The following is a 12,850-nucleotide window of genomic DNA, read 5'->3' as shown; positions in this document are numbered from 1 at the left end:
TTCTGTACATTCCATTTTTCCTTTTCACATCCATTTTTCCTTTAAAAAAAAAATCCCTTTGTAGTGTCAGCTTACTCAACAGTGTAAATGTACTTCAGTCTTAACATCCCTATTTAATTAAATTTTTTAATGCTACTTAACCTCAACAGTTTCTCCTTACTTCTAAGTTACCCCATTAGGAGTAGTATTCTTAATTTCAACTTTCCAGGAAATAGAAAAATTAGTGATAGATATGTCAGTAAGAGCTTTCCCATTTATAGATGTATGTTGATGTTGTGACATATATAATAATTATAGATTGTATGTATAAATAACATTGATCCTGTACTTAATTATGTTACAAGTAGTAGTAATGCCATTCATGTAGTGTGCTTTGTACCATGGAATTTCAGAAATTTTCAAATTTTAATACTTCAGTTATTTCTTTATAATTGTACTTATTTTTTGACCACAACCACATTGATCATTAATTTTATAACCTCTTAATGTGATATCTGATCTGTTAACATTGATCTGCCATTTTCTTTGCTTTACTTAGCCATAGATGACTTTATACCTTTTGTTGAACATATACATCCTCCTAAAGACGTAATTACATATTACATTGTGCCCCAGAATAAGTATTATGATAATTATGTGAGGGAATATGAACAAGCCCCCCAAGCTTGTCAGTTGTTAGGTTTATTATAAACTTCTAAAAAGTAACATAGGCCAGTGAGTTCTTAGTCTAGTTAACATAAAAATTCTTTCAACTCAGGGCAGTAATGTCATCACTTAGAAATACTTCACTCTTGTGCCAAACAGTCTAGATCAGCATTCTCAATGTGGGGGTCACAGTGATATGAAAGAGGTCACGAAATTAGCCTATAACTTTACACATAAATAATAATGAAATCATTTTATAAGAAAAAAAATCATTTATTATAAACATTTTACTTGCATTTATAAGTACACATGTAAAGAAAATAAATGAATGAAATGGTTTGGTTTGTTTTTGATTTAAAAGTTTCTTCATACATGGTTTTATGTTAGAAACTCACTAAAGCAAATTGTTTTCAAATGATAAAATATGATTCGTTTATTTAGTTTTTAGCATAACCATTGAAGAAAAACTGTTTTCACAGAGGTAAGACGTGGCAAAGCGTATTAATACTTTCAATGCTTCTGTGACTAAATTTCCATATTCAAATTGAAGAGCAAGGTAAAACATATCTAAATCTTATGATAACGTAACATTTTAATAATGTATATTTTCATTGTTTTTAACAATTCCAATAATCAAGTTACCACTTTACTCTATTCCCTGTAATAACCGTCTGACTTTTGTTGGGAATAAAGAATTTTTTTCTTTTCACTCATTTCATCACATAGTTTAGCAAACAGCCTATTCTGTAATGTTTGACTTTCAATAAAATTTACCATTTTTACAGCTTTACAAAGAATTTGTTTGAGATTTTTCAGCATATATTTTGTGGCAAGAGCATGTCGGTGAAGGAGCAGTGTGTGTGTTCATTCCACCCTTGGTATAAGACTATCTTTAATTTTTTTTAGAAATCAACTGCTCTTTCTTGTTATCACCTTTGTGCTATCACTACATACAATACATTTTCTTCAATTTGTGTTATAATTTTTAGTGGCTTCATAAAAAATACATTGTCCTGTTGCTTAAGACCAGGTATTGATTTGCAAAACAATATATTTTCTTTGATCTGCCCCTACCACATTCATATCTCACAAAACTAAGAACTTGCTTGCTGAATTAACTGATTGCAAACATTGGCAGCCATGTCATCAATTCTCCTTGATATTATATTGCTAGAAAGCGGAATTTTTATTCTATTTTTTTTTTTTTTTTGTTTCTTTTACACCTGTGAAAACACTGACCATATCAATTGTAGCATGCAATATGAGGTTTTCTGCAATTGTATGTGGTTTGGACTTCTTAGTCTTAATGTTATGAGATAAGATGCTTCAAGTGTACTTTTATCAGTATGGCTTGATTACAAATAGAAGCTTCTTGATTTCCCAAAGTAATGCTATTTTCTTTCATATAATTCCAAAGGTTTGCTTTTATGATACAGATGTTTAGTTTCGAAGTGTTGAATTAATTTTGATTGCTTCATGCTTTCATTGGAGAAGACCTAAAAACAAACAATGCACTGTGGGGTTCCACCCAACGAGGTAAAAACCGTAATTTAAATAACTGTCATTTACTGAAATGACAGTAAATATTGATTCACTGGATGAAGATGGCTCACTTTGTTTTTTTCACAAATATATCCATTTTGCATAAGAATCTTAAACCATTTGACCGCACACTAAAAAATCAAAGCCTCAGTTGTTATTATATTCAATGAAACTATGCTTTTAGAAACTTAAATAAAGGCACCAGACACACGCTTAGCATTCAAAACTAAACTGATGTTTTGCAATCCCTTACGGCTCTTTTATAGTGCTGAGAGCACAGACATACATCCATGTTTAAACATGACTCACTCATAATAAAGATTTTGTAAGCAGACCAAATTACAAGTATATGTACACATGAAGTTGGAAATACAAAATATAATTTCTAATAAATTATATTGCTCATATTTTTACACTTCATACATGCATGTTCAAACTAATTGCTAACAACGCAGCTAAATAGTTTTTTAATTAGGTTTCATTGGATTGGGGTTGGGGGTCATAAAATACTCATTATATACTTTTTTAATTTTTGGGGGTCATAGAGCTAAAAAGGTTGAGACTCATTGGTCTAGATAATAAGACCATTGGTCTTATTAGCAAATAATTGATTTACTGAAAGTAATTTTCTTCAAGGAAGTCATGTTGGAATCAACTTCTTAGATAAGAGGAAGAAAAAATTAACTGCAAAGATAGTGTTATAGACTATCAAGCTTTTATGTTGTTTCATAACCCTGAAAAAGAAGATTGATGGCTATCAAGTGAAAAATTAAATATAACCTTTCATAGAAAAATGTATGTATCCTTGATTACCAGTTAATTTTGTGATCATTATTTTTATTAGCTACCGTTTTGAAGTATGAACAGTATTTATTATAGCATACCAGACCAAATTTATGTTAAATTTTACTTGATTTTTATATTGATTATTGTGATAAATTGCATTTATTTTTTTTTATAATTTTTGTACCAAAAAATTTTTTATGCTTAAATAATCAGTAACACGTTGTATAAATCTCAATGTAAAAAAGACAAAGTGTAGTTCAATGTTTCTATTGTAATAGTGGATGGTATCTATTAAAAAAACATGACCCATGAATTGTTTGTTTTTATGTAAATTATTTCTGATGTATTTAAGAATCAAGAATAAATTATATGTATACTAATTTTATCTTGTGTATAATTTTATATTTAAATGAAGTATTCTTTTCATATTAGAAATTATATTTTATACGATGATTACTTTCAGATAAAGAGGAGATGCAACATACAGAACTATAACAAGAAAAAATCTTTAGATCTCTACCTAATAAATGTGATTGTGGTAAGTATTACTGTTTTTATTTATATTTTTTTAAATTATATTTCTTCTATTAATAAAAGGTTGGGGAAAATGTTTCTTTGTATTTTAATGCAAAAGTAGAACAAGATTTTTTTTTTATATTTCAAATGAAGTTTATTAAAAGAAAATATATATTTCCAAGTATCATCCAATCTATGAAAGTGAAAATCTTCTTTATTGTGGATTTTCATTGCTTGAATTCTTGATAAAAGAAAAAGAAGCCGTAATTTTAACCTACTACCAAAATATGATGAAAACCCCGTGTCATAAATCACAGATTAGTAACAAAGTGAAAGAGATTCAGAAAACTACGTTTTATAAAAATTCCCACCACTTAAAAGGCTATTCAGATTGACAAAAAACAATTTTTACTGTATAGTGTTATTCATTACGAATAGTTACATGTTTAGTGTTACATGTTTACCGATACTATTTGTCAGAAAAGATATTTATAGACCTCAAGTAAAAGTGATGTATTTATGACCACAAATGCCTTTTTTTTTGTATGCCGTATATCATAATTTATTATGTCTTTCATTACATTGATATGTTGCTAGTAAGATAAGCTATTTTTGTAAATAATAAATAAATTCGTAACCCTCATAGCAATTATAATACACAAGTCACACACACACACACAAACACATTTCTGAGAAAAAAATGGTCATATTCTTTCTAGTTTAAATTAAACGTTTTACATCGTATAAACATCGTTCAAATTGTATAATAAAACTGATTCCTTTGTAAATATAAAAAAAATACCCGACTTAGATCTCATACAAAATGATTTTGTAACAGCGTTTTAAAACTGATGCCGCACATAGCCAGTTTAATGGCTATATGATCTGAAAAGGTTTTAAGTAAATTTCTTAAGCTTTACCTGCATATGAATATTTTTAGAAAGATTTTTCTTAAAATTTATTTCCCACCTCTAAAATATGTACATCTCTTTATTTTTTTTTTTGGCCCTAAATCTTTCAATTTTTATTATTAAAAATTCTTTTTATATTTTTCTTTATCACTTTATTAAAATTAAAGAAGCTTTGGCACCTTTGTTATATTCTGGACCCAAAATGAGAAGCAATTTTTTTTCATTACTTTCATAAAAGTTTTATTTTATTTTCTAAATTTTTTTATTAAACAATTCCTTTAAATAAAAGCCAGACGCTTAATATTTGAATTGTAAAAATTTTCCAGCGAGGCCGTAAAGATTTTACAATGAAAAGGCTGTGCAGGATATTGTATGACTTGACCGACATAACCAGATAGCCACACAGTACTTTGTAGTTTTTTTCATCATTTGTTTCTTTATAAATTAGACTCTAGCATGAACACACATACTTATTAATTACAGTACGTTTTCCTTGATTATTATAAATTTAGTAAAACTACAAAAATACAGTATCAATTTATTAACTATAGATCATTTTTAAGTTTGGAGTTACGAAGTGTTAGAAGTTTTTAATTAAACTTTTGTATTAATGAGTGAAATTCATTTATTTCTATTTCAGTTAACGAACTGTTGAACTACCATTGTGTAATATAAAATAAAGTAAAAGAGTATTGTAAGAGAGCATTATACTTGTGAACCAATGCCTGTGTTTATGTTTTCCTTCATTACTTGTTTACATGAATTTTAAGGAATAAATGATTAAATTTAAATTTGAAATATTTTTTATGGTTATAAACAACTCTGCTGTATCAGTATGGACTATTAGATAAGCAAGTTATTAATATTACTGAGAATGCATTTGAATTTATACACTTAACTGGAATAATGAAGTACATGCTTTTATGTAAATAATATCTAATTTTGTAGCTTAAAAATGTATACTTGTTTAACTAAAAATAGGTTTTGGATATCAGAAATTAAGTTAAATTTTAAAAAATGCCAGCAAAGAATTGCCCATATCATTTTGCAAACTACTACATAATTTTCTTGGCATTCGCCAACTTGTCAAGACTACTTTTTAGAAGAAAAATTATTATTATGCCCTTAGCTTTAATAGATTCATTAGCCAGTATATATCATCCCTACCCCCGTAGGGGAAGATGATTCCGGTCACTACACCTCCCCCTCCAATTCTAGCCCTGATGGACTTAACTGGAGGTCATCTTTTAGACTGTGTAAACTTGGTAGCACAGTCATCAATTTGCTTATTGCATTTATTATTGTTATTATTAGTTTGCATTTATTATTGTTGTATTAGATTGCCTCCTGTTATTTTATATTTTTTAATTAAATTTGAATATTTAAAGCATTTTATTTATACATATTATTATGCATTTTATTTTTCATAGGTGGCGTAGAATGACATATTGAAGAATGATGTGACGACTGTGTTGTAATATTATGTAAGATGTATAAAGCACTCATTAGAAGGCTGTGTGTAATGTTATGGAAAAAATTTAATTATTATAAACTTACTGTTTAATAATCCTTAGTGAAATTCTGTCCATCATTTTAATTTTAAAATAGTTCAGTACGAGATTAACGCTCATAAAATAAAATTCTCTTCTGGCTCCGGGACAGTGATTGTTACATATTATTTATATATTGTACACTTGTTATGTTTTCTCTTTTGTTTTATTAGTTACTTGATTGGATCAATCTTATTTTTTAGTCTAGTTTTGTTTATAATTACAATTATTTATTCAGTAAATAAATAAATAAGTTTCTGTGGTTGGGTTTTTTGTTTTGTTTTGATAATTCTTATTACATTATGTGTATTAAATATGAAATAGTCAGAAATTTAAAGTTGTCTATCTGTTATATTTTTTTAATTAATTTCTGAGTGATTGATACCTGTATTATTTGTGATCATTTTGTGTATTAAGTATAAGATCATGGCAGAAGATCTACCTACATATGGTTATTCTTGTAAATGTGTATTAATATGAAGTATGTTTATTTGGCTAAATTTATTATTTATATGAAAAAAAAATAATGCTATAATAGAAATTATCTAGGTAATTGGGGTGATTGCTTGGATATTTAGAAAATTACTTTCAAATAAATAGTAACATCCAGTTAAGAAGATCACACACTAATAAAACATTATAATAGAATATAAAATATAATAATAGACTATAAGTTGAGGTTTTGTTTTATTACATCACTTATATACTAATGTTACTACTACTACTACTTGCAAACTACTACTATTACTACTTAGTAACTTATATACCAATGTAGTAATGAGAATAATTTACATACAAGTAATACACTTTAAAATTTTTAAAAACTAATCTCAGATTTATTCTTTTTTAAATGTGGTTTATTCCAACCAAATTCTGCACATCACCGGTTTTCAAAACTCTTTAAATATATATATATTATGCAGAAAGATTAACGGTTACTAATCTTTTAGATGATCTATTTTCAAAAATTAAAAAAGTTACAAAATTCAAATTGAAGTAATGATAAAGTTCATAAATGAATGTACCATATTACTTAGACATCTGAAAAACACAAATATTTGTATAAGTTAAAACCTTATAAAGATGATTAACACAATACTATGTAAACAAAAGTAGTGTATGTAATAGCACAGTATTTAAATAGATGTAAACAATTTTTTTATTATAAAATTAATTCACATATAAAGACCAACACATATACATTACACTATAAGAAGTGTAAAAACACTGGATTGTAATTCACTTTGGGTTAACTAATCGAAACACTATCATATTATCACAGCTGTATCTGTAATGTAATGTTAACTGGTCATCTGGATCATCACTCTAAGAAAAATTATCTTTTGAGCCATATTTATGTTTATGTAATAAGCAAAATTTTTAAAAACAATTTCATTTCTTACTTAGCTACTTCTCATTCTCTAATAATTAATGTTTCTAAGTCCTTTTTTAGTTTTCCTCTTGTAGCTAGAGAGAGCTTTGGAGATCTAGTACTTAAGCTGTTCAATTTTAAAAATTTAAATAAATGCTATTCCATGAAATACTGAGATATAATTCAGGTATTGCAGAACCATCAGGTTATCAGGGATGTTTTTTACTATGTTAACCTAGGACTGAAATATATAAATATATATTGGGAAACAAAATTATATATTATCTTTTTATTGAAAAAAAATTGTGGCACCTATCCTAATGCGTATTTATTAAACTTAGAAAAAAATGGTGATCGGAATATACTATAGCTTTTAAATATTAATGAGTAGTTACATTTTTCTTGTGTGAAGAAATAAATAATTGTTTACACACTTTTTTAATATATATTTCTATTTTCTGTCTTACAGTTCTTATGTAGTTAAATTTATTAATCCTTTTTGTATTTATCATTGAGTTGACAGTATCTTTTATATTGTTGAATGTTTTATTATTAAGATAGTATTGCATTATTAGATAGAGATACTTGAGAGAAAATCTTTAACCACTGTTTCCTTTCAATTCATATTTTTGTATTATTTTAATTTAAAATGGTTTACTCATCAGTCAAAAAAATATTTAAATGCTACATGTCATGATCTGTAAAATTTTCAAAAAGTTAGTTATTTAATTATGCGTTAATTAGCCAAATGTTTAATCACTTGCGCATTTTAAGTCTAATCTTTATATTTTGTTGTCTGTACATAATAAAGATGTCCAGTTTTATATTGTTATTAAAGAAGCAAATGTTTAAAATGTTAATTGTTAAAATTATAATAAATACATTATTCTGGATGGTGATTGTAAAATGTTTATTTTTTTTTTTTAAAGGCATTAAAATAACTGTTGAAGAATTTTTTCCATTCCATTTTACTTGTTGCAATTTGATTTTTTTTTAATTACTGATAATTCCAGTATTGTTTCTTATATCCTTTTTAGGCCTTTTTATTTCTTAGTTTACTTGTTTCATTAACATTGTTTCATTAACTTTTGTCCATGTTTCAGATATTTGTCTTGTTTTTGTTTCACAACACATCACTTGAGCAAGTGATAAATTGCAAAAGGCATAGTAAGACTAGATGCATAGCAATTCATTAAAAAAAAATCATTTCTGTATTTAATCAAATATGATGATGATAACAAAATCGTATAATAACCTTGCTCTTTTATTTTAAAAGATGTAGAAACTTACTAACCCCAAATTAGAACATGTATCTGGCAAAAGAGCTAGCCTAAAGGTACTTTTTTCAAGTCCCTTACAATCTAGAAGTAAATACTATGCTTTCACACTTAAACATTGGTATTTCATAAGCTTAGAAATATGACTTCTAAGCTTTTTCCTGCAAAACGAAATACATTAAATTATTGCTCTGCACTCTCCTAGTTGTCCTTCTTAGTGCTGTGACACATGTAAAGCTTTCAAAATACAAGTGAAACTAATATTTACTTTTATGTAAGTAATTATATCCATTTTACACCTCACTTTTCCTCAAAGTCTGGCATGATATTCTTGTAAATGACTTTATGCCAGTTTCACGAGTGATTTGTATTACGTTAAATTGCTTGTAAATTTAAATGTAATTTAAATTTACACACCGGTACCCGATATAAATATGCAGTATGGAATTGCATAATAAACTACCTTTTTAAGATTTTCTTGTTTAGTTTAAGAAGCAGTGTGATTGAGAAATGAGTAAGATGCTTTTGCAGACAGTTATTTAAGCCTTTTTAAAAATCTGAGTTCTACAATGTAATTTTTTTCAGAAACTTAAATTTCAGAAGCTTTCAATAAGCTTTGTGTAATATTGTAATATTGTTTTGGTTCAGAGTCAGTAAATGTTGGTTTTTACACATATTTTATCCTGAGAATTACTATTCTTAAGCTTGACTTTCAACTATAATGTTCCAGTTCATAATTATATACTAGGGATAAATGATTTAATAACTTTTAATGAATGTTAAAATTGTTTATATCATTGATGTCAAAAATTATAACAGATGTTCTATGTTCCTAAAATTATGTATGTTCAAGTGAAAGTAAACATTCCTGAATTAGATTGGAAAAATTTTTCTTATCATACATTTATCATTAGGGTTTAATTAAGTCCAAGCTCAGGAAGTCCTTACCTGGGACTGAAGATTATTTTCTGCTAAATTCTAATTGTTTTAAAACTTCCTTTTAGTTTATAATTTCAAAATATAAAGAATAATTTTAGCACTTGTATCCTACTCACTTATGAAATGCACTTATAATGTAGTTAATTATGTTCTCCCTGCTCATATATTTTGTTGTGTCATCCCATGGTATACACACTGTTTTATCTGTTTTATTTTGTTTTTCGTTTGTAACCATGCGTCCTATTCACTTAATTCATCTCATTTATTTTAATGTTACAATTGTACTGATATTGAATTTTACATATAAATACAGTCCTTCAATTGTATTTTTTTATAATTCATTTTAATAATTTTTATGTAAACTTGTTTATTGTGAAGTGAAGTGTGTTTTGTGAATGTAAGCAAATAAACATGTATGCTAAGACAGGAAGTTTTTTTATGTTGACTATTGATATTTAATATGTAGTATTTTCTTTTTATTTATGGTTCATTTTACTCATTCCTTTAATGAATATTTGTGTGTTAATTTAGTAATAATTATATGTGTGTTTAAATTTCACATTATGTAAGTAAATAAAATATCAATTTTTGTTTTGTAAATAGTTTGTTCCCGGTTTATAAAAATTTGCACATTCAGTTTTACATGTTTGGTTAATTTTAGTTTTTGCTTCACAATATTTTTATGTTTGCAGGTGAATTATAAAGAAGGATGGATGCTTATTCATTTCTAAAAGTATAGTACCTTTGTTTCAAGTTACATTTTCTCTGATTTTTTTTCTCAATATAAATCTAAACTAAATTCTTAAACAGATAAATTTACATATGACATTGTTATTTTACTTTATTACATTATTTTTTCTTTAAGGTTCTCATTTCAATATATACAGTAATATTTGTGCAACTAAATCATTGACCCTGGAAAAGTGTAATTTAGGTATTTGTGCAATTGTTTGGTATATTATGCAAAATAAGTCTTATGATGACAAAAGAAAAAAAAAACTGGGTTTTATAAGTATGATTTTAAATGAAAGATCACAGTCAATTCTACAGATTTCTATTATACCACCATAATATGTGATGAACACAGTTATCTTAGATAAATTACGTACCTCCTTCATTTTCGACATCAGTTGCTCCTTTTGTTGAAGAAAGTCATAAGAAAGAAGACTATATTGTTTGTTACATGAATAATAATTAAATGAGGAAAAGAATAGTAGGATGCTTTATAAGGTGAATGACACAACATAAGTTAAATCCATGATCCCTTAGAGAGGATGAAAAAAGATTGGGAGTATTTGAAAAGCGATTGTGTATATATTGCAAAGTTAATTACAAATACATCTATCTTTATATACATTTTACCAAAAGAGAATTCAGTTTCTGATTATTATTATTCCAAAATCATTTTGTATTGTAATAAGCATTATACAAACTAGAATAAAAATTAGAAAAAAAACAGTATATCAAATTAAGGTTTTGCTGTAAAAACTTTTACTTTTATATTAGAAATAATTTTCATAGGCACTATATTATGACCAGTACCCTGCATGTATTAGGAATTGTTGGGCTAGGTTGGAGATGCCCTTTTTTGATGGGTATCTTCCTCCTTAGGTTATATCTTCTTCGTTCAAGGCATAAGCAAGTTTCCTTTTCCTGTCTCAAAGAATATATCCTATCCACAATTTTGAATCATCAATGTTTTCTTGGTCTCTCAACATCTCTGTTCTGTTCATTTATATTCCCATACCATCCTTTGTATTTTATTCTGCATTCTTTCTAGAAGTCCCAGCCATCTTTCCTTAATATTTAATATCCTAATTTCTAATTTAAAATATGTAATTCCTTCCTGGTGTTTTCATTAAAGATTTTATATAGTCTTGACACCACCTCACCGACTTCAGAAAACACATCTCCAGTGTTGGAATATTGTTTAAATGCCTTCTACTAGGAACTTATGTTTCTGAAACACACAGTAAAACAGTATAACCATTGTTTTGTAAAATTTCTGTCGGGGTCTCTTTCCCTGTTTTCTTAGGTAATATACGTCGGATTATTCTATAAATTGACTGAATTATACTTAATCTCTGATCAAGATATTGATGACATATTTATATTGTAACGAATGTCACAGCCACTGTAACAGAAATGAGAAACCTGTTCTAATATATTACTATTTAAAACCATCTTGGTACAAGCTAGATATTTTCCCCAGAAAGCCATAGTTAACGTTATACAGTAAAAGAAACTAACTGAAGAAGTTGAATTTTTAAAGTAATAAAACAAAATTACTTCCAGAACTTGTGATTTAATTATTTATAAATAACAATTTGGTATATATAAATATAATAATAATAATGGTATACATTAATGCAATAAATAAAAGTTTCTGCTAAAAAATAATTACTATTAAGTATTTTAACCAAAACCATAATCATAATAATACCAAAATAATAATTGGCTGATGAAGTTAAATCATTCTAGCAGTAGTAATAATCAAAACTTTTTAGAATCATATTGCATATTTATGTAAACTCAATTCTCTCATAATTTTGTCTGTAAAGTTCGAATCACAAGTTTATTTTATTGATACAATCTTGGATATGTATTTTAATGAAAAATATATGATGGATGATTAAATTATAAATTTAAAAAATGATAAACTTCTTTTGGTGAACTGGAGCTAAAGAAGAAAACTGCATGCAAATGACTATATCAGTGTAAATACATAATATTTTTACTATTTAGTTTTCTGTATTAGTTTAGATTAGTTTCACAGATTAGATGTGAATAGTTTAACTATTAGATTAGTTTCACAGATTAATAATGGCTTCTATTACAGTCTGAGAGAGTTTAGGATCTCTTTACTACATGAGTACTAAGTTTATTCTAGTTACACATTTAATTTGTATTATGTGTTTATAAGTTTTATTAATAGGGAAAATAAATATATTAATGTTGTAATGAAACACTGTATGGTACGTATCAGCTATAACAGCACTACCTCCACTTAACATTTAACCTGTTAGATTTATTATTATACTATAAAATTAAAATAGATACACAGAAATATTAATTCTAGACTACAGCTAAGAACTTGTTTGAGGCATTCATTTATTTCACAGCAAATATTCTCAAAAATCTATTTTTAAAAGTACACATGGCTGGTATTATTCTTAAGGTATGAAATCTACCATTTTACATGAAATGACACCTTTATTTCTTCTTGGGACTCTTCCATATTGCTTTTTCATATTTAATGATGTACATGCAATTCTTTTTTATACCACTGCAAGAATGATAAATCATGTACCC

The 12,850-nt window shown here is 26.7% G+C and overlaps 1 protein-coding gene across 2 annotated transcripts in view; it reads left to right on the top strand.

Moving 5' to 3' along the window:
- Positions 1 to 8,696, top strand: part of Grp170 (hypoxia up-regulated Grp170 co-chaperone protein) — a 109,211-nt gene extending 100,515 nt beyond the window's left edge. For both annotated transcript variants that reach the window (XM_075377525.1, XM_075377524.1), the window contains exons 17-18: positions 3,437 to 3,511; positions 5,831 to 8,696. In XM_075377525.1, the coding sequence (XP_075233640.1) occupies positions 3,437 to 3,468 (32 nt within the window). In that variant the 3' untranslated portion in view covers positions 3,469 to 3,511; positions 5,831 to 8,696. The remainder of the gene's footprint in view (positions 1 to 3,436; positions 3,512 to 5,830) is intronic.
- The last annotated feature ends 4,154 nt before the right edge of the window (positions 8,697 to 12,850 follow it).

The sequence above is a fragment of the Lycorma delicatula genome, chromosome 10 (assembly GCF_047948215.1).
Source record: "Lycorma delicatula isolate Av1 chromosome 10, ASM4794821v1, whole genome shotgun sequence".
NCBI lineage: Eukaryota > Metazoa > Arthropoda > Insecta > Hemiptera > Fulgoridae > Lycorma > Lycorma delicatula.
Note: the sequence above shows the minus strand (reverse complement) of the source record. Positions and strands in the feature narration are given on the sequence as shown.